Genomic DNA, 27,753 nt, shown 5'->3' with positions numbered 1-27,753 from the left:
AGCAACCTCATGTGTGGTACCTTATCAAGGTCTTCTGAAAATACAAGTACACAACAGCAATCAATTCTTCTTCTATCTTGCTTGTAATTTCTGCAAACATTTTCAAGAGATTTTTCAGGCAAGATTTTCCCTTGAGGAAACCATCTTGGCTACAACCTGTGTTATCATGTCCCTCCAAATATCCTGAAGCATCATCCTTAATAGTCAACTCCTACATCTTTCCAACCACTGAGTTCAGACCAATTGGCCTATAGTTTGCTTCCTTCTGCCTCTCTCCCTTCTTGAAGAGTAGAGTGACATTTGCAATTTTCTATTCTTCCAGAATCTAGTGGTTCTTGAAAGATAATTACTAATGCCTCCACAATCTCTTCAGCTACCTCTTGGATGCATACCATATGGCCCAGGTGACTTGTCTACCTTCAGACCTTTCTGGTAATTATCACACACTTCATGCCCCCTGACACCTGGAACATCCATCATACTGCTAGTGAGTTCCACAGTGAAAGCTGATGCAAGATATTTATTCAGTTCGTCCACCATTTGCTTTTCCCCTATTACTACCTCTCTAGCATCATTTTCCAGCAATTAAATATCTACTCTTGTCTCTCTTTTATGTTTTATGTATCTGAAGATGCTTATGGTATCCTCTTTAATATAATTGGCTAGCTTAATTCCATCTTTACCTTAATGACTTTTTAGTTGCCTTCTGTTGGTTTTAAAAAGCTTCCCAATCCTCAAACTTGTGATATTTTGTACTCTCCTATTAATTGGAATTAATTTATAATATGTTTGTATGTGTATATATATGTGTATGTGTATATATATATATATATATATATGTGTGTGTGTATATGTGTGTGTGTGTGTGTGTGTGTGTGTGTATATATGTGTGTGTGTGTATATGTGTGTGTGTGTGTGTGTGTATATATATATTTGTCACTACAAGTTGCTGTGTGATTTGTACATTCATAATATGACTCCATTAACCATACAATTTTTCAGATAAAGCTAATGATGTATCTGATTGTAGGAAGATGGGCATTACTTTCAATCAATACTCTATTTGTTTTATAGTTTATGATGGTAAATTTTTAGCTGCTAAAATTTTAATCACCTCACAGTGCTTTGTACCTCCAAGGAGAATAAACTAAATATTCAATAAAATAGGGAAGTCCACAAATCTCTCATTCTTTGCAATTAGCAGAAAGGAAGTTGTGGAAGCAGTGTATCTGTGGAAGTTGCAGTAAGGCGAGCATCAAGATGATAAGCTGACAATATGTAAACATATAGTCATGCAGTCACCCAGGCTGAACACCATCCTTGAAAGCCTAGCCTCCCCTTTGTATAGGCTTTCTGTTCAACTTTGGGACCTTAGGTCACTAGGCATCCCAAGCCAAGATGAGGATAATAACAAAAATTTGTTGGCGCTTACTGACTATAGAACAGTGATTTTGCTAATTATAGAGTATTATTGTCTTTTAACTCATAGAATTTATTGGCTCTAAACATTTGAATTTACAATTAATTCTTATACAAAAGATGGGATTAGAGTAATAACTATAAAAATTGGACAATTTTGAATTGTAAGTTTAGAGCTGTTCAGTGACGGGGTTGAGCTGCTGTCTTCATGCACAAGTAAATAATGTGATGGACGAGTGAAGGCAAGTAGTCAAAGTCCAGTTAATTGATGACAATCAGGGACTCCAACCATGATCCTAATGTGCTTACATCTGCACCGATGGCAACAAATTCTTTTCGAAAGGTCATGAATTTTATTCTGAATACTTGCAAATGAATAACTCCTATCAATATAGTAACAAAGTCCAGTGTAATTAAATTTATTGCCATTGTTATCTCTTGAGATAATGGGTTATATCATGTGTACTGCCCTGAATTACAATAGAGTAATGTTCAGAATTCAGTTCTTCCAGCACACCACTTAATGGTGTAAATTAGGAAATTGCTGAGTTAAGTAATGAGCCTCAATTTAGTCTGCATGCCAGTGAGAGCTTTGAATTTCCCCAGATAACCTGGGTGAGATACGAGGCTGAATTTCAAGCTGCCATTGGGGTACATACCTTAAGGAAGAAAAAAACAGATTAGTTTCTGATGTGCTTTTGATGGAGTAACATATCATGAAATCTATTTTGAAAATAAGAAAATAGTATTTGCATTTCTGATCAGTGTAGCCTTTATTTCTATTTTTCCCTCCAAAATTTCAGGTATTTTTTGCAGTCCTAATTGGTGCATTTTCCATTGGTCAAACTTCACCACATATTGAAGCATTTGCCAGTGCAAGAGGAGCAGCACAGAAGATCTATAAGATTATGGACCAGGTAATCTAGCCATTTCATCAGTGTGTATACTCATTGGTGAGAAATGTAAAGTTAGAGGAAAGTGATGCTTTTCCCTTTCAGCACCCAATGGATTCAAAAATGGATATGCAAAGGAAAACAGTCAGGCTTCAAACTTGCCAACACACCTGCTTTTGTAAGGCCAATATTGTACATTTAATATTTCAGTAATATTGTAAGTACATTGTTTGACGAAGCATTCTTTGTTGTTCAGATTATCCATTGTTATAGGTGAATGTATCTGAATGGCGTACATCATCACGTGCCTCACTCAAAGTAAAGAATGTAGTAGGCATGTTTATTCCCGGCTTCATGCTTTCTATTTCAATCAACTTTATGATTTGAAGTTACAAAACAAAACAGTGGCGGCGAGGAAATTTTAAACAAACCTGAGATGACCTGTTGAAGTGTGATGAGACACTTGAGTTTAAAGAAAGGCAGAAAATGGATGAAATTCATGGGTTCATAAACAGTGAGTACTGGGTGATGATAAAAAAGCAGCAATGGCTGGCTACATTGGAAAGATACGCATGTTAGGTTGCATAACACATAGCTGGTTGATGCATGCTTAGTCTGTGGCAAATGACCACAATTTTTTTGCAGAACAGTTTTACATTCCTGAAAATGAATGGAATAAGACATACTACATCTGTGCCGTACCACCTAGCTACAACTGGCTTTGAGGAAAGATTTGTCCAGAGTCTTGAGAATGCACGGTAGAAATGTCAACAGAACCCACTACCCTAACACTGAATCAGAAGCTTGCTTGCCAATTTCTTGTTTGGATGTCGCAATGCTGCACGTTCCACAAAAACATACCAGCTATGCTGTTCCTGGGTTGTCCCTTGATTTCATGCTAGGATGTCCTCAAACCCAATCAGAAGGAATATGCAAGACAAACAGCTGAGACAAATTGAGTGCTCCTCAAACAAGGAGGTTTGATGTTTCACTCCTGGGCTAACAGTCCTGTCGAGGGACTATAGTGATCAAAAGTAGGTTCTTGGAAAGATTAAGGACAGAACTAGACTGCTCTCCTACACAGTGGAGACTGAATCTGATGTCATCTGGAGATGACACATTGAGCATTTGAGGAGATTAGAGTCAATTGTTAGAGAAGAAAGATGTCCACAGCTGTCAGAACCACTTCCTACAGTCCCAGAGGCAACTCCTACAGCCACAACACAGGAGGTTCTTAAATCTGAGATTGTTTCACAGCCCCAAGTCTCTCTTGCCCACAAGAGTAGGAAATACTCCACAGCAATTAAATCTCTTGGCCTGTATAGGATAATTTTAATTTTTGTATGTATGTATTAAACTGGAGGTCCCTGAGTCAATCCTCACTGGGAAATCAGAGGCAGAGGGGGTCAGCAACTTTAAATTCTCCAGTGTTATTATTTCAGAGGTTCTGTCCTGGGCCCAGCACATAAGTGCAATTGTGAAGAAGGCACAGCAGCAGGAGTTTGTGAAGGTTCGGCATGGCATCTAAAACTTGGAAAAACTTCTATAGTAGAAAAACTTTCCAAAGCATAAAACTAATCAAAAGAAAAACATGGAGCAGGGAATAAATGTGCTTGCATTGTTCTTTACTTTTAGTGACATGGTGAGATGATGTATGCCATTCACGTGCTTTTATACATAACCCATAAGGAATTATGTAAACAACAAAGGATGTTTAATCAAAAAAAATTATATGAAATATTACTCAGTGTTTAAAGGAAATTTACTATCGAAGTACATATATGTCACCATACACAAGCCTGAGATTCATTTTATTGCAGGCATATACTTTATGCTTTAGTGTCGCCAAACAGTTGGTACTAGAACGTACAATCATCACAGCGATATTTGATTCTGCGCTTCCCACTCCCTGGATTACAAATATTAAGTATTAAAAATATTAAAAATAGTTAAAATTAGTAAATATTAAAAATTTAAATTATAAATCATAAATAGAAAATAGAAAAATGGAAAGTAAGGTAGTGCAAAAAAAACCGAGAGGCAGGTCCAGATATTTGGAGGGTATGCCCCAGATCCGGGTCAGGATCCGTTCAGCAGTCTTATCACAGTTGGAAAGAAGCTGTTCCCATATCTGGCCGTATGAGTCTTCAAGCTCCTGAGCCTTCAAGCTCCTGAGCCTTCAAGCTCCTGAGCCTTCTCCTGGAGGGAAGAGGGACGAGAAGTGTGTTGGCTGGATGGGTCGTGTCCTTGATTATCCTGGCAGCACTGCTCCGACAGTGTGCGGTGTAAAGTGAGTCCACGGACGGAAGATTGGTTTGTGTGATGTGCTGCGCCGTGTTCATGAGCTTCAGCAGCTTCCTTCGGTCTTGGACAGGACAACTTCCATACCAGGTTGTGATGCACCCTAGAAGAATGCTTTCTACGGTGCATCTATAAAAATTAGTGAGGGTTTTAGGGGACAGGCCAAATTTCTTCAGTTTTCTCAGGAAGTAAAGGCACTGGTGGGCCTTCTGGCAGTGGACTCTGCTTGGTTGGACCAAGTCAGGTCATTTGCGATATTGACCCCGAGGAACTTAAAGCTTTTGACCTGTTCCACTTGCGCACCACTGATGTAAATTGGGTCGTGCAGTCTGCTACTCCTTCTGAAGTCAACAACCAATTCCTTCGTCTTGCTGACGTTGAGGGATAGGTTATTGTCTTCGCACCATGCCACCAGGTTCTTAATTTCCTCCCTGTACTCAAACTTGTCATTACCCGAGATGCATCCTACAATTGTTGTGTCATCAGCAAACTTTTATAGTGAGTTTGATGGAAACTTGGCTACACAATCATGGGTGTACAGTGAGTTAATATCCATTAAATCCTATAACCATGATAGAATCAATGAAAGAGAATGGACAACCAGTGTGAAAAGATGACAATCTCTGCAAATACTAAAAGAAAGAAAATATATGCAATAAATATTGAGTACGAGACGAAATGTCCTTGAAGATGCGTCCATAGGTTGTGGGAAAAGTTCAGTGATGGAGCAAGTGAAGTCATCACCCACTGGTTCAAGAGCCTGATGGTTGAGAGGTAATTAAGAACCTGGTGGAGTAGGTCCTAAAGGCTCCTGTACCTTTTCCTGATGGCAGCAGCAAGAAGAGAGCATAGCCTGGGTGTGGTAGTCCTTGATGATGGATGTTACTTGCAACAGCAGTCTGTGTAGATGTGCTCAATGGTGAGAGCCTTACCATGATGGATTGGGCCTTATCTATTACTTTTTGTAGGACTTTCCATTAAAGGGCATTAGTGTTTCTATACTGGGCTGTGATGCACCAGTCAATATACTCTCTGCCACACATCTATAATTTTTGTCAAAGTTTTCTATGTCAGGCCAAATCTCTGCAAACTCCTAAGGAAGTTGAGGTGCTGCCATGCTTTCATTGTAATTGCACTTGCGTGCTGGGCCCAGGTCAGGTCCTCTGGGATGATAACACTGAGGAATTCAAAGTTGCTGACCTTCTCCACCTCTGATCCCCCCGATTGAAGGCTAACTCATGGAATCTGGTTTTCTCCTCCTGAAGTCAATAATTGGTTCCTTGGTCTTGCTGATATTGAGTGAGAGTTTGGTGGTGTAGCACCGCTCAGCCAGATTTTTAATCTGTGTCCAATATGCTGATTTGTCACCATCTTCAATTTGGCCAACTAAAATGGTGTCATCAGCAGACGTAACTATGGAGCTGTGCTTAGCTTCACAGTTAACAGTATAAGGCGAGTAAAGCAGTGGGCTAAGTATCCAGCCTTGTGGTGCACCTGTGCTGATGGAGATCAGTATGTGGCAACAAGTCAATACATAAAAACATGCAGACATGGTCAAGAGGTTTAGACCAAACATCAGAATGGGAACAAAATGTAATCTAAGTGACTTTGACTGTGGAATAACTGTTGGTGCCAGACGGGGTGGTTTGACTATCTCAGAAACTGTGAATCTGGGATTTTCATGTATAACCGTCTCTAGCATTTACAGAGAATGGAGCAAAAAAAAGTAAAACATCCATGAGCAGTAGTTCTGTGGGCAAAAATGCCTTGTTAATGAGAGAATCGGAGCAGAATGACTATACTGGTTCATGGTGGCAGTAACTCAAATAACCACACAACAGTGGTGTGCAGAAGAGCGTCTCTGAATTGAATTGACTTTATTTCTTACATCCTTCACAAACATGAGGAGTAAAAATCTTTGTTACATCTCCATCTAAATGTGCCATGTGCAATCATAGTAATTTATGATAAATAGAATAGTCAATGTAATATAGAGTACACTCAAATCAGCGTGACTTAATCAGTCTGATGGCCTGGTGAAAGAAGCTGTCCTGGAGCCTGTTGGTTCTGGCTTTATGCTGTGGTACCGTTTCCCAGATGGTAGCAGCTGGAATAGATTGTGGTTGGGGTGGCTTAGGCCCCCAGTGATCCTACAGGCCCCTTTTACACACCTGTCCTTGTAAATGTCCTGAATCATGGGAAGTTCACAACTACAGATGCGCTGGGCTGTCCGCACCACTCTCTGCAAAGTCCTGCAATTAAGGGAGGTACAGTTACCATACCAGGCAGCAATGCAACCAGTCAGGACGCTCTCAATTGTGCCCCTGTAGAAAGTTCTTAGGATTTGGGGGCCCATACCAAACCTCCTCAACCATCTGAGATGAAAGAGGTGCAATTGTGCCTTTTTCACCACACAGCTGGTGTGTACAGACCACGTGAGGTCCTCGGTGATGTGGATGCCGAGGAAACTTGAAGCTGTTTACCCTCTCAGCCCCAGATCCATTGATGTCAATAGAGGTTAACCTGTCTCCATTCCTCCTGTAATCCACAACCAGCTGCTTTGTTTTTGTGACTTTGAGGGAGAGGTTGCTTTCTTGACACCACTGTGTCAGAGAGCTGACTTCTTCCCTGTAGGCCACCTCATTACTATCTGAGATAAGGCCAATCAATATAGGGTTGTGGGCAAACTTAATTAGTAAATTGGAGCTGTGGGTGGTGATACAGTCACGGGTATACAGGGAGTAAAGGAGGGGACTCAGTACGCAGCCCTGAGGGGCTCCTGTATTGACAGTCAGAGGGTTGGGGGTAAGGGAGCCCACTCTTACAACCTGCTGGCGATCTGACAAGAAGTCCAGGATCCAGCTGCACAAGGCAGGGTCAAGGCCAAGGTCTCTGAGCCTCTTGTCGAACCTGGATGGAACTATGGTATTGAATGCTGAACTGTAGTCTAAGAACAGCATTCTCACATAAGCATCCTTCTTCTCCAGATGTGTAAACACAGTATGTAGAGCAGTGGCTATTCCGTCATCTGTCAATCGGTTGTGTCCATAGGTGAATTGTTTGGGGTCCAGTTTGGGTGGTAGCAAGCTGCAGATGTAATCCTTGACCAGCCTCTCAAAGCATTTGCTTATTATTGAGGTGAGTGCGACAGGACGCCAGTCGTTCAGGCATGTTACCTTGGTCTATTTTGGTACAGGGACAATAGTGGATAATTTGAAGCAGGAGGGCACTCTACACTGGGAGAGGGAGAGATTAAAAATATCAGTAAACACAGCTGCCAGTTGTGCAGCGCACATCCTGAGTACTCGCCCTGGGATGCCGTCTGGCCCTTCAGCCTTGCGACTGTCCACTCGTTGGAAACATCTATGTACCTCAGCCTCAGAGATGACCAGATTGCAGGTCGTAGCGGTGGCTTTCCGCAGAGGCTCAGAGCTAGTGACATCAAACAGTGTAAAAGCGATTGAGCTCATCTGGGAGAGAGGCCGCCATGCTGGTGGCACCACGTTTGGCTTTGAAGTCTGCGATGATATGCAACCCTCGTTACAAGTCACCTGTGCTATTTGTTGTGAATCTTGACTCAGTCTTCTCCCTATATTGTTGTTTCACACCCTTGATAGCTTTGCGCAGATCATAGCTGCTTTTCTTGAGCTCTAGTTGATCTCCAGCAATGTAACCTTGATGTTGCACTGTAAGTGCTGCTCGTACGGAACTATTGATCCATGGTTTCTGGTTCAGGAAGACCCTGACTGACTTCAGGGGGAAAATGTCATTGATGCACTTCTGGATGAAACACATGAATCTATCAGTGAACTTGGAGACATCTTCATCATGGAAGACATTCCAGTCAGCATCATCGAAGCAGTCCTGCAGCATGGAGGCCGATTGGTCAGACCAACAGTGGACAGTTTTAATTATGGCCGCCCCTTGTTTCAGCTTCTCCCTGCATGGCGGCAAAAGCAGGGTCAAAGAGTGATCTGATTTTCCAAGAGCTGGGTAAAGGAGAGCTTTGTAAGCATTGCAGAAGTGAGTGTAACAATGGTCAAGTGTGTTATCTCCATGAGTTCTCACCTGGAAGTGCTGACAAAACTTTGGAGAGACTTTCATCAGCGACACTCGATTAAAATCACCGGCGATGAAGGCAGCCTCTGGGTGTGCAGTCTCCAGCGTGTTGATGGTCTCGTACAGTTCCTTGAGAGCCAGGTCAGTATCAGCCTGCGGCAGAATGTACATCTCTGTGATGATAGCAGCCATGAACTCCCTCGGTAGCCAGTAGGGTCTGCACAGCAGCACCAGGTATTCCAGGTCTTGGGATCAAAAGGATTTGAGGGCATGCACATTCTAGGGGTCGCACCAAGTATTGTTGACCATGAAGCATACCCCTCTTCCTTTACTCTTCCCAGTGAGGTTTTTTGACCTGATTGCCCAGAACAGGGTGAACCCAGTGGGCTCGATTGCATGATCTAGTATCTTCTCCATCAGCCAGGTCGCCACGAAGCACAAAATGTTGCATTCCTTTGTTTCCAGCTGATGGGAGATTCTGGCTGTCAGTTCACGAAGCTTGTTATCCAGGGACTGAATGCACAACATGTCAAACCTTGAAGTGGATGGATCACAACAGCAGAAGACTATGAACATACCACTCAATGGCCATGTTATTTAGGGACAGGATGTACCTAATAAAGTGCCCACTGAGTGTCTGTGATTCAGTCACCACCCTACCAGAAATATTCCATTTGTTATTTCCACCACTCTACTCTCTCTGAAATTAAGGCGTCTTTGATTTTGATTTTTTTTTGAGTTCTGATGAACAAAAATAGACCTGAAATGTTAACTGTTTCTGTCTGTACAAGTACTGCCAGACCAAAGGGAACTTACAATAATTTTTGTTTTTTTCAGACTTTAACTATTTGTAACTTACTGTTTCTGTCATTTTTTTGCTAGCCAGCACTTTATTTTAATTATGAATATCTGTGAATCAGATGTTTTTGCCTGTGGCAAAGAAATTCAGTGGAAATCTATTACTATTAGATAAAAAATCATATTTACTGTCAGCTATAAGATCTTTCAAGACACTGCTGCACTTCACAAATATCAGATGCATAATAATATGAATAGGGAAGGGTGGACAATCGACTCCACAGTTTAAACAGATTTGAGTTTCACTAAGTTTTTTTACTAACATGAGGTGAATAATGTAAAAGTGGTAACCTAGTTTGACAGGATGGTGAAGGAGACATATAGCACATTTCCCTTCATGGGTTAGAGCAGACTTTCCCAACCTTTTTTGACCTCAGGCACAATATACTTCCCAGCACCCCCATAGTGTAAAAACATATCTACCATGTGCTAACATGATAAAAATGATTCTGTTAAAAAATTTTGTCTTTAAACCTAACTTACACAGTACCTGTGCACTATACAGCAGCTTTGATATCAGTGATCCATGAGATTTATGGTTTTTAGCAAGAGTTAAAATATCTCGTTCAAGTTGCAACAGCAAAAGCCCTAAGTTTCCAAGCATATGTAGTCCCCCCACCCCCTCCGGCCGCCCTCAGGATCGCTCAGCTCACTGTCGTCTAGGGAAACAGCCTCGGCCCTGCCAAACTAGATAATTCGTTTGTGTGGATGCTGTGTGAGGTACCTCACCCCACCCAAATAATAGACAATACACCAGATACAATTAAATGATTTACAGTTTATAGATATTACTGGAACTATATAATTAAAAGAGAATAAAATATAAAAGGAAAATAAAAGGCGCTACACTTATCAAAGTTCAATCTGTTCGTGCACAAAAACCGTTGGAGCTCAAGGACCTTCTTCTTCACCCTGCGACCCCCTCGGACCACCTCGACTGGCCGCCTGGGACCAACGACGGTGGTTGACCAGACGCTCCACACGAGTCCGTCTCCGTCTCCTCGCCGAACGCCCTCCTTGGGGTCCGACCCCGTTAGCGGACTCACAGCACCTCGTCCATCCTCTGTCTCGCTCTCCCGCCCTCTGCCTCAAAACCCCGCGCATACAGTATCTTCAAATACACCAAAGAAATAACAACTATCCCAATTGGTTAATAACATATTTCTTATCACACTCTAAACCAATACAAGCTGCTAGCGCAAACTTTCTCAGCGTTTAACACAAAAAAAGCCGCATTCCCCAGATTAACATAACAAAGATGCCATTTTAATTAGCCTCCGCAGTAACATAAAAGTCGAAACCCCCTTACACATAACAACGTCAATGTGGTTTCTGTTCTTTGTGCATATGTGGTTCAATGCACAGAAGCCTGTTTCAACAAGATACGTGGATGGAAGTGCAATGAAGAGCAACTTGGTTCTTTTCCAAAGACCAGGAAACTTCATAAGACAGCGTAGCCACATACCACAAAAGCCAACATTTTTGAAAAACATTTTTGCTTCTTCATCATTCTGAATTTTGATAATTACTTGTCAGCTCACTTCCTGTTCTTCCACCTTGCTTAGAAATGGGTTAATTACTCAGTTTGGAATTTCCAGCTCATTCAAATCCTTGAATTCATTCTGAAAGTCCTTCTTTAGTTCCTGCAGGTGTAAGCAATACTCTTGCAAATCACCATCTGTGAAAGAGCGTGTCGTACTTTCCATGCAGAGAAACTGAGAATATCCTCCTCCAGATCTTTTGCTCATATATTTCCAATTTTCTGATAAAAGTGGACACTGCATTTTTTGCCTAAATTAAATTGAAATGCTTACCCTGCAGTTTCATATTTAGAAAGTTAATTTTGTCATACAGATCAGCTAAGTATGTGACATCTCCACATACAAGTTCAGCCTTGTTTCCCAAGCTCTTGTTGGCTTTGTGCAAAAATTCAACCATGGTGTCAAAATGATCAAAGAAATATTTTAAGCAGCAGCTTTTTGACAGCCAAGACACTTCAGTGTGAAGAAGCAAATGTTCAAACTCTTCATCATTATCTTGGCATAACTGGTAAAATATTTTGCTATTTAATGGATGAGCTTTAATTTTGCTGGTAGCAGATATTACAAGAATCATGCTAGGAAAAAAAGTCACTGCTGAAGGTTTTTGGCTGCAAGATGTTGAGGCTTTATTACATAATGGATTGCAAACAGAGTTGGAATTTTCTTTTTTCATAAACGCCACTAAACCAGCATATGGTGACCTGCATATATGGTGCCCCACCTGTTGCACAAGAAATCATGTTCCTAATCGGAATACTTTTATCCTTGATATACATTTTGAGCTCATCACAGATTGATTTTCTGTTGATGTTTGTTTTTAACTTTTTACAAAAGAGAATCCCTTCATAAACTTTTCCATTTTTGATAATGTTACAAGGAGCAATGAGACCACTCTTAAAGTCATTTTTAGCTTTCTTGGCAAATAACTCGAGAGTGCAACACTTTTTGAATGCTTCTTTCATCTTCTGGAACTGGGTAATGCCATAAGTAGCCTTTTCAGGGTGTCTTTTATGGAAGAGTTCCGGCAACCTTGATGGTTTCATGGTATCTTTAGACAGTACAGTATTAGAAATAAGACACATGGTGTGCCGCTGATCTGACAGGAATGGAATAAAACCATACTCCATGTATGTAACACTAGTTTCTGTTTCTTAGCAGAATTAGAATTCAAGGCTTCACCACCTTCAGACTCAGATTGCACCATACGTATTAATCCATCATTAACAGGGCTAAATTAAAATTTTTTAAAATTACGCAAACTGGGAATGCCTATTGGATGTTGATGACAGCAGCAATTTGACCAGGATGGAATCAGGGTAGCGGCATGCAAGGGAATAGCGAGTCAAAGATGAAGACGATCACAACAGCAAAACTATGTTGACAGGGATTCAGATCAGAATCTGAATCTTAGCTGGGACAAGGCTGGTGTTCGGCAAGCTACCTTTATACACTTCCAATCATGTAAGGTCTCATAACCGCCGAAGATTTTCCTTGACTGCACATTTGAAGCTGAGGTCGCTTTGAACACTTCAAGTGGGACCTTCGGGTTCACTGATTGGTTCCAGGCAGCATTGTACTGTTGCACAACATGTTTTCTGTAGACCTGTGGAGAACGTTGAGAGGGTGTATTTGACTTACCAGCTGCTAAATTGCATGAACTCATTCCGTGCTGCAAGTCAAGGAGACCTGTTGGGCAGCCTGGTGCTAATCTATGGATCCCCAATAATGTCTGTTTGGTTGGTAAGGTCGGATGAGATTGCCGAGTTTCAGACGCAGAGTGATGATGAGTGCTCACCACCTACAGAGCTGTGGTTCCTCCTGTGTTTCAGTGCCTCATCCTTTAGTTTTGGAAGTGCCTGCTCTACTAATGGTCAGTCAGGTCTCTTGCCTTAAGTTAGGGTGCTGCTTTCTGCCCCCCCCCAAGAACCTTGAATGCACCCCAACAACTTCTATCTCACCCCCCCCCCCCTTAAGACGCGTAATTACCCTCTTGGGGGTGGTACCGTCCACATTGGGAATCTCTGGGTTAGATCATAAAATGTAATAGCTCAGATGTTTGTTGCAAATTTACAAGTACTGGTTAGGCCTCACTTGGGTGATCATGTGCAGTTCTAGTTGCCACACCATGGTAAGAATTTGTTTGTACTGGGGAGAGTGGAGAAAGAGATTCACCAAGATGTTTTCTGGATCGGAGGACTTAAATTATGTGCAAAGATTGGATAGACGACATTTGATTTCACTACAGTGAAGGAGGCTGAAAGGGTGACCCTGGTCAAAAAATTTTTCGCATCTTGGTATCAAAGAAAACAGTGTAGATCTAAGGTGAAATGAAGGAGGTTTGAAACAAATCTGAGAAGTACATTTTTAGACAGAGGTTGGTTGATATCGGAATCAACCACAAATGTTTCAGAAATACTTAGACAAATACTCATTAAGTGTGTCTTTTCATTGTCTTTCTAAGTGCCCTGTTAAAATCACCCTTGAACCAAAACTTTTGGTCTCCCTCCCTCTTCTCCCTTCTGTTGTCTCAATATTGTTTTTTCTCTGTGGAATTCCTTCGGATGCATTTCTACATTTCCATGGATAGGCCAGTTTGGTAGAGTAGCAGTTAGCACAATTGCTTTACAGCACCAGTGAATACTAACTGGAGTTCAATTTCTGCTGTTGTCTGTAGGAATTTGTACATTCTGCCTTTTTTTGTATGTCCTTGGAATGTGAAATTCCTCCCATGTTTCAAAGACATACAGTTAGAGTTAGGGTTAGTAAGTTGTGGGCATGCTATGTTGGCACTAGAAGCATGGTGGCACTTCTGCGATGCCTCGTGCACAAGGCACACTGATTTGATTTGACACAAAACTATGTGTTTCACAGCATGTTTCAATGTACATAAGACAAATAATGCTGTTTGCATAATTTATGGATACTTGCATTATGCAGGCCATATTGGTTGCTGCACAATTGTTTGGATCTGTTTAGATCTCTGCTTTGAAGTCATCTACAGTCTGCATTACTATTATGTGACTTTCTATAATGTGAGATTCCTTACGAATGTAATTATTGTGCAAAAGATTTAAAGATTAGTTTTATTTGTAATATGTACTTTGTAGCATACAATGAAGTGCATCATTTACGTCAAAGATATACTGGTGCCAGTGTCAAGATATCGTGCCCGGAACTTACTAGCTTCAACTCGTCAGTCTTTGAATGTGGGAGGAAACTGGAGCACCCAGAGGAAACCTGTGCGGTCACAAGGAGAACATGTAATTCCATATGGACAGCAGTGGGAACTGAACCACAATGCTGCAGCTCACGCTATACAGTGTTACGCTGCACTACTGGGACACTTCTGTTATAACTGAACTACTTGTACAACTAAAGAACACGTGCAGCTGCAATTGCAAATTTCTATGGAACATAAATACATGTGGTCATATTATTAATAGCTAATATTTCATTATCATAATTCAGGAACCATTGATTGACAGTTTTTCAGAAAGTGGACACAAACTCAATCAAATTAAAGGAGATGTGGAATTTTCAAATGTGCATTTCAGGTATCCCTCACGACCTGATGTTAAGGTAGGTTTTCAGTTATTCAGGTATTATGATTGCAATATAGTGTTCCCTCTGAAATAAAGTAAGTTAACCTTACAAATTATAACTACATTGGCATCTTTAGAAAAAGTTCAAAGCACTTTGGATAATTAAGTGACTATTATAACAACATATTGAGTAATAGTTTTATTACTTAATATCATTTTACATGTGGTAAGATTTAAAGATATTACATCATATTGACTTTGTTTACTACCTTTAGTCAGTGTATCATCCAGATTAAATAAATAGCTTACTATGCATGTTTCAGTAAATGACTTTAACGTTTAGGAGAAGGCTCAATTTTTAGTTTTTCATGCCAGCGATTTACGATTAAGCAGTAAAACAAATTTTAATACCATAAGTAAAGTAATTCATATATTCTTTAAACTTTTAATGCATACTCTTTTGAAATGCAAATTTAAACAGTAGATTTGTCTGTATGCCATGTGTTACCATTAGTTTTAATGAATATAAGTTTAAATTAGTTTTTTGTTTACTACTTTCTAAAAGCATAAGATTTTAAAAAGTCATGTAAGAATGATTTGTATGCCCATAACTTTCAGAATGGAAATTACATGTTATGACACAAAACATAATTATTAAAGGCAAGTAAAAATGACTTTTCCATCTCTATGATCTTGAAATAGGTATTGAAGGGTCTGAACTTGAAGTTTCAGAGTGGGCAAACAGTTGCACTAGTTGGCAGCAGTGGTTGTGGAAAGAGCACCACCATTCAACTTCTGCAGAGGCTATATGATCCTGAAGATGGGATGGTAAGGTTTTAACAATGCTCGTCATACTGTGTAAACATTCAATATTGTGGGACAGCAAAGCTTGGATTGGGGGAGTCAGGGTGAGGGAGGTGTAAGAAATTCAAATATTGAAATAACTCAAATTACTATGCACCAGAAGGTCAATCTTTACAACTGCCCTCAGCAGAATGAGATCTTTAAACTTTAATTGCCGGACGAGTCTAACATTTGAGTAAAGAAATATCTTTTTTTGTTTATTTGGTTACATGTGCTCTTAAAAACGGCCAAACGGCCTACTCCTGCACCTGTTGTCTATTGTCTAAAATGCAGGCATAGCACAGGCAAAGAAATACTGCTTCATTGCCTGCATGAATTGCTGCTACTTCTAGGGAAAGAGCACAATCAATGAAGGGAGTTTAATGAGTTATGAGGTAATGATTCATTACAAAATGAGCATGAATGACATTATTAGAAAACTAAGGATGAGATCTCCTAAGGATGAAGAATTAACAAGCAGGATAGACAAAGGAGAATTGTTTGATGTTGCGTACTTGGATTTTCAGAAGGCCTTTGACAAGGTGACATAAATGAGGAAAGATTCTAGTATGGATAAAGCAATGGCTGATCGGAAGGAGGCAAAAAATGGGAATAAAGGGAACCTTTTCTGGTTGGCTGCCAGTAACTAGTGGTGTTCCAGGGGCGTCTGTGTTGGGACAAATTATGTTTAAGTTAAATGAAAATGATTTGGATGATGGAATTGATGGCTTTGTTGTAAGGTTTGCAGACGATATGAAGATAGGTGGAGGAACAGGTAGATTTGGGAAAACAGAGGCTAGAGGAGGATTTAAACAGATTAGGAGAATGGGCAAAGAAACAGCAGATGGAATACAGTGTGGGGAAATGTATGGTCATGCACTTTAGTAGAAGAAATGAAAGGGTTAACTATTTTCTAAATGGAGAGGGAAAAAAAAAACAGAGTTGCCAAGGGACTTGGAAGTCCTTGTGCAGGATTCCCTAAAGGTTAATTTGCAGGTTGAGTCTGTGGTGAGGAAGGCAAATGCAATGTTAGTATTCATTTCAAGAGGACTAGAATATAAAAGCAAGAATATAATGTTGAGACTTTTTGAAGCACTGGTGAGGCCTCACTTGGAGTATTGTGAGCAGTTTTGGGCCCCTTATCTTAGAAAGGATGTGCTAAAACTGGAGAGGGTTCAAAAGAGGTTCACAAAGATGATTCCAGGATTGAATGGCTTGTTATGTTGAAACCTATCAAATGGTGAAAGACCTCCATAGACAGGGTGTGGAAAGGATGTTTTCTATGATGGCTGTGTTCAAGACCAGAGGACACAGCCACAGAATAAAAGGGTGTCCTTTTAGAATGGAGATAAGGAGGAATTTCTTTATCAGAGAGTGGAGAATCTGTGAAAGGCTTTGGCTCAGGCAGTTATGGAGGCCAAGATTTTATATATATTTAAGACAGAGGTTGATAGATTCTTGATTAGTCTGGGCATGAAGGGATAGAGGGAGAAAGCAGGAGATTGGGGCTGAGGGGAAAGTTGGATCAGCCATGATGAAATGGCGGAGTAGATTCGATGGGTTAATGGTCTAGTTCTGCTCCTGTATTTTGTGGTCTTATTAAGAGCAAAATTTTGCTCAATTCTACCTGAAATATCCACTTGCTATCAACACACTTCCCTGACACTCATTCAGACCTCAGATCAAACTTCTGCGTTCATGCATCTCCCAGTGACCTCCAAATCTCTGGACCATGGCTATACCACTAGCAGGGAGGTCTGCTAATGGTGACCTGGCCAACTGGGAACAGCAGCTGAGGACCCTTTTCCAGCACTGCCCTAGGTTATGTTGTCAAACATCTGAAACATTTAAGAAGGTTGGAAATTACTTTTAATATTTAAAAAAAAATAGAGATTAAAGCCAAATAAAATAAGTAAAAGCTGATTTTAAATAGTGTTTATTAATTAAGTGAAGTAAACTCAAAACATACATGGTGGACAAAACTTGTGTAATGTTTTTATGGATTATGTCTTCAATGGCTGGTGTAAGAAATAAGAGACCAGGTACACATGTCAGCCTGTTCTGTACTTCTGTAGTGTAATCTGCAGGTGAGGAGTCTGGAACATGTTGAAGCACATACTGCTGCCAAGTGGCAATGGTAGCATACATCCAGGCTACCAATGGTGGAGGATGGGTGTCACAAACCCCGTGACGGGAATAAAGAATCAGCAGAGATGGAAAACACTTTGGAGTCCAGTATTGCTATAAACTAATAATATTTATTAGTAACTATGCAATACAGTAATATAAATGTAGATAAATCAAACAGGTTAGCAATGATTTTATTTATATATATCAGTAAGTGTAGAAATGTATATGTATGAGAAACCAAGCTTCTTTAAGCCTAGGGGTAAAAAGATACAGTCTTATGCTGATGGGTAAAGTTCAGTTCAGTTTGTGGTATTGAGTTGAGGGAGAGATTTGAGTCTTCAGGTGAGCTGACGCCGTCGATCTTCTCGTTGTCCTTCCAAATCCTTTAAAAGTCACCGACTGTGACTTTAACAAAGGGGACCGGTTTTCTGTGGTGGAACTATCCCCCAGGTGAGAGTGGACACATGGACAACTCCCCACCAGTCAACCCTTTTCCTCTTTCCACTGTAAGAGCGATGGATCAATCTGCCTGATCGATCCTCCAAAACCCACTTTTCCTGCGGGCACAACAATGCTCATTCAGTGTCCAGACATGTGTCTGAGGTCTATCACCTGACCTCCTATTTTATCTTCCCATACCGGGTACTGCCTGTCATTCAAATAACTCCTCCTTCCTCTCTCTCTGAAGAAATGCAAGCAGGCAAAAAGTCCTTGAAGTATCAACAACCTGCCAAAAAACGTAACATCGAGTGTCCAGTAAATAACACTGCCTTCGGTCACCATAGCAACTTACGAGCTGCTCGGTGCTGTTTCTAACTCTGGCAGAAATCCAACAGTTAACCAGTGCCTTAAAGTGACAGTCCAATAGTTAGTCTCCGTTTCTCTCTCTCTCTTTTACAAACAAGCTATCGGTGGTAAATAACTCTCTCTCTCTCTTTTCAAAAGCACAGTTAATAGGGGTAAACGAGCACAGTTCATGGGGTAATTCAGCGTCCTGTCACAATGGGGTACTGTATAAGGTGGGATCCAGTACACAAGTGCTGAAGATAAAACTGAATCATTCTCAACCATGATATCCTACCTAGACTTCCTTCGAAGAACCTATTATTTTAGAAGCCGATCTTCATCCAATTTTAACCAATCCCAGTAATATGAGCATTTCTGAGAGGACGGAATTCAGTAAGGGCAAAAGTATTAGATAATGTTCAAGCTGTTGCACTGAAGACTTGGGTCCAGGACATAATATCTTCTAGCTAAGCTGCTCCAGTACGTTACAACACAGGCATTAGGCAATAGGTCACAAAAAGCAGGACATATCCAAATGGGCTAATCTCTGTGCATACCTATGCAAAATCACCGAGACCATTGGCTACAGTGTTGTTAAGTTACACTTACTCACCAACAGCTTATTCAACCTGGGTCTTATCACAGTCTTGATCCAAACATGGCTCAAAGAGCTGGATTCTTGATGTGACATGGGAGTGACTACCCTTGATATCAAAGAGCACTTGCTTAAATGTGGGATCAAGGAGCCCAAATAAAACTGAAGTCAATGGGCATTAAGGGGAAAGAATTCCATTTGTTGGAGTCATACCCAACACAAAAATAGGTGTTTTTGAATGTATATTTTTGTAACATCTGTTAACCACCCCCTTTTCTGTCCCTTTTTCCCTTATCCACCAGCTTCTTTTGCCGTACTCTTTCCCCTCCCCTCTCCTCTCAATTTGCCCATCACCCATACATTCTTCCCACCAGTTCCCCTCCTCACCAACTTCTCTGTACTTCATGGTCCACTGTCCTCTCATATTCAACTCTTTTCTTTTTTAGCCCTTTGTCACTTCTACCTGGATCCACCTATCACCCGCCAGCTCTTGTTCCAGTGCCTCTCCCCACCTTTTTATACTGCCTATCCCACCTCTTTCTCTCCATTTCAGATGGTCTCAAACTAAAATGTTAAACAGTCCACTTTCCTCCCTAAATGCTGTCCAATCCCTCGAGTTCCTCCAACATTCCGAATGTTTCTCCAAAATACCATAATTGTCCCAGCCATTTGCTGCACCTGCAAATGCTGACTTTTTGTGTTTCATGTACAAGGACACATGGATCTCTCTGTATATCACTGAGTTGCATTCTCTCCATTTAGATAAGAACCTGACTTCTGATTACTTCTTCCAAAGTGCATGATATACATGATTTTACATTAACCATTAATGGGACTTCTGAGAAGCATTGAACTTACTGTGCTCATGGACTTCTTCATCAAGTTATGGTATTGTTGCACTGTTATAACTATATGTTATATGGTTTTGTCGGTTTTTTCAGTCTTGGCCTGTCCTGTGTTTTGTGATATCACACCGGAGGAAATGATGCATGCATTACTAAATGACAATAAAAGAGGACTACATGTCTTCATAATCTAATCTGGCAGAATATTCCGGTGACTGGTGGTGTACCTCAGGGATCTATTCTGGGACCCCTTCTCTTCGTGATTTTTATAAATTACCTGGATAAGGAAGTGGAAGGATGGGATAAATTTGCTGATGACACAAAGGTTGGGGGTGTTGTGGATAGTGTGGAGGGCTGTCAGAGGTTACAACGGGACATTGATAGGATGCAAAACTGGGCTGAGAAGTGGCAGATGGAGTTCAACCCAGATAAGTGTGAGGTGGTTCATTTTTGTAGGTCAAATATGATGGCAGATATAGCATAAATGGTAAGACTCTTGGCAGTGTGGAGAATCAGAGGGATCTTGGAGTCCGAGTCCATAGGACACTCAAAGCTGCTACACGGGTTGACTCTGTGGTTAAGAAGGCATATGGTGCATTGGCCTTCATCAATCGTGGGATTGAGTTTAAGAGCCAAGAGGTAATGTTGCAGCTATATAGGACCCTGGTCAATCCCCATTTGGAGTACTGTGCTCAGTTCTGTTCACCTCACCATAGGAAGGATGTGGAAACCATAGAAAGGGTGCAGAGGAGATTTTCAAGGATGTTACCTGGATTGGAGAGCATGCCTTATGAGAATAGGCTGAGTGAGCTCCGCCTTTTCTCCTTGGAGCAATGGAGGATGAGAGGTGACTTGATAGAGGTGTACAAGGTAATGAGAGGCATTGATCGTGTAGATAGTCAGAGGCTTTTTCCCGGGGCTGAAATTGTTAGCACAAGAGGGCATAATTTTACTCCTGCTTGGAAGTAGGTACAGAGGAGATGTCAGCTAAGTTTTTTTACGCAGAGAGTGGTGAGTGCATGGAATGGGCTGCCGGCGGCGGTGGTGGAGGCGGAAATGATAGGGTCTTTTAAGAGACTCCTGGATGGGTACATGGAACTTAGAAAAATAGAGGGCTATGAGTAAGCCTAGGTAGTTCTAAGGTAGACTCATATTCGGCACAGCTTTGTGGCCTGTATTGTGCTGAATGTCTTCTATGTTTCTACTATGTTCTGTTTGGTTGGGAGCCCTACAACTACCCTAAGTATTCACTTCCTTTGTCACCACTGCACAGTGATAGCATGTGTGCCATTTACTAAATGCACCACAGATGTTTGCCTTGCTACTCTGATCGCACCTTCCAGACCTTGGCCCTTTATCACCAAGGACAAGGCAACAGGCACACTGGAACACTTCTGCCTGCAGATTTTGCTTCAAAGTTGCACACCATCCTGATTTGAAAAGATGGCATTGGTCCCAGATGATGGAATTTCCTGCCCAACAGCACTGTGGGAGCACCTTTACCGGAAAGACTACAGCAGTCCGAGAAGGTGGTTCTCATCACCAACTTCCCAAGTGCAATTGATGAACAGCGGTAAAGGCTGGCCTTGTTGGGGAGGTCAAACTCTTCAAAAAGCTATCTTTTTGAGCTATCTTGTCAAAATCCTCATCTGAATTCTCCACAGCAGAATTCAGGCTCTGCAGTAAGTTGGCACTTACACTGTTATTTCCTTTGTCTGCTGACCACCGATACCAAATGAATTACTCTACCTAAATTGATCACTCAGTTACCTGCAGTGTCTGTGCTACAGGCAGTGGCATGGAGTATTAACCTGATGTTTCAGCGTTTTTGTCTCCCCATTTTTCCTCTGTACAGGCCAAGTGCCGAACCTAAAACAAGAAAGGCACGGGATAGTTTGTATCAAAGGATCATGTGGCAAATATGAAGTGCCTGCTTGTACCATCTGCTATTTTAAGATCAAGAGATTGTTAATTGTGTGAAGCAGGAATAGTTACTAGCATCACATTGTATTTAGTGCATCATTATCTTTACTGCCTAGCTACAGTCGTGCACTAGCAATGGCTGGTCCAATCTATGGAAGTTCAGATATACAACTAAGCCTATCTCCAGTTATGGAGTCATTAAAAAATGGTCTTTAGCCCACTGAAATTGAACCATTAATTTATGTAATCCTAAACTAATCCCATATTTTTATTCTCTTCACATATCTGGAATATTGTTTGCTGTCTTAATAGATATGATTAAAGATGCTGATTATGTTCAATGTGGTCAGCTTCTTCTTTTCATCTACTATTTTATTATTAAAACTAATTCTTTTCCTCATACTTCTTTGTTATTCAAACACCTTTTCAGGATAAGACACATAAAATGCTGGAGGAACTCAGCAGGCCAGGCAGCAACTATGGAAAAAAAGTACAGTAGATGCTTCGAGCAGGTCTCAGCCTGAAACGTTGACTATACTTTGTTCCACAGATGTTGCCTGGCCTGCTGAGTTCCTCCAGCATTTTGTGTGTGTTGCCTGGATTTCCAGCATCTGCAGAATTTCTCTCATTTGTGACCTTTATTTGGTAATGTTTTTGTTTACAGGACTTTCAAATTTTTGGAGTCATAATCATTGATTTAATGTATAATTTCCAACAGATAATGCTTGACGGACATGATATCCGGTCCTTGAATGTAAGGCATCTCAGGGAACTTATTGGTGTAGTGAGTCAGGAGCCCATCCTTTTTGCCACCACAATTGCTGAAAACATTCGTTATGGCCGTGAAGATGTCAGTATGGATGACATTGAAGAGGCTACCAAGGAAGCAAATGCCTATGAATTCATTATGAAATTGCCAGATGTAAGTAATGATTTTACCTGTTCTGGGTTGCCATTACAATTTCCATACGTCAGAAAGTTGGTTCATGCTAAAAGTACTTTGGTGAAGAGACTTAAATAGATGGATTTGCTGGGCTACATTTATTTTCTGCATTGATTCTAAACAACCACGTGTGGTGTAAATGGTTTTTAAATTAAAGTATCAATGTGTGACTTCTGGGCTGGATGTTGTGTAATGAACTGGATATGATTGAGGAGCTTAAGGTAAAGGAACCCTGAGGAAACAGTGATCATAACATGATAAAATTAACCCTGCAATCTGAGAGGGGAAGCTAAAGTCAGATGTATTATTATTACAGTGGAGTAAAGGGAATTACAGAGGCATATGAGAAGAACTGGGCAAAGGTTGATTGGAAGGGGACACTAATAGGTCTGATAGCAGAGCAGCAATGGCTGGAGTTTCTGGGAGCAATTCAAAGTCGCAGAATAGATACATCCCAAAGAAGATGAAGTATCCCAAAGGCAAAACTGTGGCTGACAAGGGAAGTCAAAGCCAACATGAGAGCAAAAGAAAGGGCATATAATAGAGCAAAAATTAGTGGCAAGTTAGAGGATTGGGAATTTTTTGAAAAACCAACAGAAGACAACTTTTAAAAAAAACTATGAGGGGAAAAGATGAAATATGAAGGTAAGCTAGCCAATAATATATATAAAAAAAACAAGTTTTTTCAGAATTATAAAAAGGAAAAGGGGAAAGAGTAAATATTGGATTGCTGGAAAATAACACTGGAGAGATAGTGACAAGGAAGTGGCGGATGAACTGAATAAGTATTTTGCATCATTCTTCACTGTAGAAGACAATGAAGACTGTGGCTGTATGCCAGAAGCTCAAGAATGTCAGTGGGAAGAAGTGAGTGCAGTTGATATTGCCAGGGAGACGGTGCTTGGGAAATTGAAAGGTCTAAAGGTAGATATGTCAGCTGGACCTGATGGACTACATCCCAGAGTTCTGAAAGAGGTAGCTGAAGAGATTGTGGAGGTATTTCTAATGATCTTTCAAGAATTAATACATTCTGGTATGGTCCAGAAGAATGGAAAATTGTAAATGCCACTCCACACTTTACGCAGGAGAGAGAAGAAAGGAAAGTATAGACCTGTAAGCCTCACTTCAGTAATTTGGGAAGATGCTGGAGTCGATTGTTAAGGATGTGGCTTTGGGGTACTTGAAGGCACATGACAACATAGGTCAAAGTCAGCATAGTTTCATTAAGAGAAAATCTTGCCTGACAAATGTGTTGGAATTCTTTGAAGAAGTAACAAGCAGGCTAGACAAAAGAGACTCAGTGGATGTTGTGTACTTGATTTTCAGAAGGCCTTTGACAATGTGCTGCACATGAAGCTGCTGAACAAGATAAGAGCCCAGGGTATTACTAGAAGGATACTAGCATGGATGGAGGATTGACTGATCAGTGGGAGGCAAAGAGTGGGAACAAAGGGATCTTTTTTGGATTGGCTGTATATATTGGACATTTTGGATTGGTTGTATGTATTGGAACTGCTTCTTTGTACATTGTATGTCAACGATTTGGATGATGAAGTTGACGGCTTTGTGGCTAAGTTTGCAGATAATACGAACATAGGTGGACGGGCAGGTAGCGCTGAGGAAGCGGAGAGGTTGCAGAAGAACGTAGACAAATTAGGACAATGAGGTGGCAGATGGAATGCAGTGTCTGCAAGTGTATGGTCATGAACTTTGATAGAAGGAATAAAAGCATGGATTATTTTCTAAATGGGGAGAAAATTCAAAAATCTGAGGTGCTAAGCAATTTGAGAATTCCCTGCAGGTTAATTTGCAGATTGAATTGGTGATGAGGAAGGTGAATGCAATGTTAGCATTCATTTCAAGAAGACAAGAATATAAAAGCAAGGGGGCTGTATGAGGCACTGGCGGATACTCACAGAGTACTGTGAGCAGTTTTGGGCCCATTATTTAAGAAAGAATGTGCTAATATTGAAGAGGGTTCAAAGCAGTTTGACGAAAAGGATTCCAGGATAGAAAGGGTTATCATCTGAGCAGTGAATGACGGCTCTGGGCCTGTACTCAGTGGAATTTCGAGTGAGAGAGGAATCTCACTGAAATATTTCAAATGTTGAAAGACCTTGATAGAGTGGATGTGAAGAGGGTGTTTCCTTTGGAAGGGGGAGCCATACAGCACAGCCTCAAAATAGAGGCTGGTTCATTTAGAACAGATGAAGAGGAATTTCTTTAGCCCGAGGGTGGTGAGTCTGTGGAATTCATTGCTACAGGTGGCTGTAGAGGCAAGGTGTCACTGGGTGCATTAAGGCAGAGGTTAATAGGTTCTTGACTAGTCGGGGCATGAGATGTTATGAGGAGAATGTAGGAGAACGGGTTGGAGAGGAAAATGGATCAGCCACAATAAAATGGTGGAGCAGACTCGATGAGCTTAATGGCCTAATTCTTCTCCAATGTTTTATAGTTATGGATTCCTGCCTGATAATATTTTTTTCCTCTGATGAAGCAAGACAACCAATGCTACACCAGGTCTAACCTTTGTAGTAAAAAGATGTCTTCTAAGTTATGCTTTTCTCTCTCATGGCTGAAGAATTGTGCCCTTACCCCAATCACTTCATGGCATTGAATTACTTCTCATTCCACAGATATGAATAAGTTGATCTGAACTCTATGAACGGTGGGAGCCTTTCAAGACGTTGTGAAGAGCACAGGGCTAATATGAGTAATTTTGTTTATTAAAGAAACCTTATTAACATGCTAAGGGTTGACCCTCAATTTTGCTGCAGAAATTTAACACACTAGTTGGAGAAAGAGGCGCTCAGCTAAGTGGAGGCCAGAAGCAAAGAATTGCCATTGCACGAGCATTGGTACGCAATCCCAAAATTCTGCTGCTGGATGAGGCAACATCTGCATTAGATGCTGAGAGTGAAGCTGCTGTCCAAGCTGCACTTGATAAGGTAACGACGGTCCAGTCACACTGGTATTGTGAGCTTCTTGCAAAATAAAAGAGATAGATTACATTTTCACTGACGTTACAGAATCATCTCCCTGCACAACCAGTGGCATCAACTCAAGCAGCTTTGCCTGACATCCCTGTCGTACATCAGACTACTGCCCTTACCCCACTCCTCGTACCCCAACCACACACCTTCATCCCACTGCAAATCCCATTCCACAACCCTATCACACCTGAACATTCTGTGCAATTGCAAAATGATGTTCCAGCTCTTGTATTCACTGCTTGGGCCAATGAAAGAAAGCAAGCCCTCCTTACCACTGCTCATCTATCTTGTTCCCTATTTCAGAGAACTATGTATTCCTGTACCCCTCAGTCATTCTTAGAAAAGTCATAGAAGAGTACAGCACAGAGACAGGCCCTTCAGCCTAAAGTTCATGCTAAAGCTTTTAAGCTGCCTGTTCTTCTTGGCATCAGTATGATTGTCACTGTTTTGAAGGAAGTGGGAACCACCAACAACAGCAGTGGGAGATTGCAAGTTGGTTGGCACAGGGTTTTCAGTGCCCTACCAGGTACCCCATCAAGGCCTGATGCCTTGAAAGGGTTCAGTCTGTTGAAAGATGTTCTGACATCAGCCTCGGAGACCAATCAGTGTCACCGGATGCTGCAGGGATTCAGAGGTGACAGGGCACCCGAAGAACTCCCTGCTCTCTTTCTTTTTTTGGAGAGTATTGTGAGATCTCTGATATAAAACTCCTGGAACAGGTGTTCAAATTCCCTTCCAAAGAAAAGCAACTCGATGCCTCTTTGACACTATATACCTTCTGAAATCTATCATCTTCTGACTTAGAATCAAGAAAAGTAGCGTTGTTAGCTGATTAAAAGAATTTAAGAAACTAATGCACAGGAGGGTTTTCTGAATTAAGAAAGGAACCTATACAGTATATTCAGTTGGAGGCATCTCACAAGCTTATCATATATATTCTATATTCTTTCAAAGGTACGGAGAGGCCGCACTACAATAGTAATTGCTCATCGCTTGTCAACAGTTCAAAATGCAGATATCATTGCAGGATTGGAAAATGGTGTAATCATAGAGCTGGGAACTCATAAGCAACTCATGGAAGCCAAGGGAATTTACTACAATCTGGTCACCACACAGGTATCACTTAGATAATGAGCAGTCTCAAATGATAGGTCGACTTAATGGTTTATTGAAGTTAATAAAGTTTATAAAAATCACATCACACACTTAGTTCTAATTCAATTGAAAGAAAAACTGTAAACAAAATAACTACTTTGTTTTCTTTCAGACTTTTAAGAGGGAAGGTGACAAGGAAGGTGAATCAATGCAAGAGAGAAATGATGCTGATCTTGAAAAAAGTAGCATCAAAAAGCCAAAGCGTCGTCAATTAACACAAGCTAGCATGCAAAAGAAAGAAACAGCTGCAGAGACAGTGATTGAAAATGCAGTTGAACAGGTAGGATTTACTTTGTCGTGAGAAAATAGTTTCATTATTGCGTGTTAATTCCTTAGCCAAACCTCTTATGCAAGTCTATCTTATCGCTCTTACCCTATTATAAAAGTTAATAAGATGAAGAGATAAAGAGAGAGCCAGGTGCAGTTTTGCTGATTGATTTGGTGATATGTAGATAAGTTTTACAAAATGTCAAATATAATGTTATAATGTAAACATGAGACTTATGGGTAAAAATAGTTAGAACAGTATGGGACTGGGTTCAAGTCTGACTTGCCCCAACTAACAGAGTAAAGATCTGCCTGTAAGAATTATCAGTATTGTAAGTTGGAGTTAACCTGGTTCCTGTGATGGCTGAGCATTAAACTGTTGGTAGTGTGATGAGAATACACATAGATGTTAACTGTCCTGTGAGATCAGCAGTTGGTCTGCCACCTGTCCTCAGGGGAAGGAGAGATAAGGAACAATGGAGCAGCGTCTGGAGATGTGTAATGAAGGGACGGGAGAGAGAGAGCTGTCTGGAGCGGCTCCCCCTTTGAACCCTGAACTGTTTGAAGTGATGGACAGGCAATACCCCAGCAGGGGGATAAAAAGGGACAGGTTCACTAAGGCAGGACACACACGACACCCGAGGTAACGAGACCCTGGAA

General features: G+C 41.0%; 1 protein-coding gene across 2 annotated transcripts in view; it reads left to right on the top strand.

The window, feature by feature from the left end:
* abcb4 (ATP-binding cassette, sub-family B (MDR/TAP), member 4) overlaps positions 1-27,753 on the top strand; it is a 129,211-nt gene that overhangs the window by 56,458 nt on the left and 45,000 nt on the right. Inside the window, exons 10-16 of one of the 2 annotated variants that reach the window (XM_072253753.1) lie at positions 2,223-2,336; positions 14,540-14,650; positions 15,316-15,441; positions 22,454-22,657; positions 25,456-25,626; positions 26,626-26,787; positions 26,939-27,106. In XM_072253753.1, coding sequence (XP_072109854.1) covers positions 2,223-2,336; positions 14,540-14,650; positions 15,316-15,441; positions 22,454-22,657; positions 25,456-25,626; positions 26,626-26,787; positions 26,939-27,106 — 1,056 coding nt within the window. Of the gene's footprint in view, positions 1-2,222; positions 2,337-14,539; positions 14,651-15,315; positions 15,442-17,546; positions 17,765-19,729; positions 19,856-22,453; positions 22,658-25,455; positions 25,627-26,625; positions 26,788-26,938; positions 27,107-27,753 lie in introns of those variants that run through there. The other variant, XM_072253754.1, reaches the window with a different exon arrangement.

This window comes from Mobula birostris, chromosome 3 (genome assembly GCF_030028105.1).
Source record: "Mobula birostris isolate sMobBir1 chromosome 3, sMobBir1.hap1, whole genome shotgun sequence".
Taxonomy (NCBI): Eukaryota; Metazoa; Chordata; class Chondrichthyes; order Myliobatiformes; family Myliobatidae; genus Mobula; species Mobula birostris.
The sequence above is the reverse complement of the archived record's forward strand: the minus strand, read 5'-3'. Positions and strand labels throughout refer to the sequence as shown.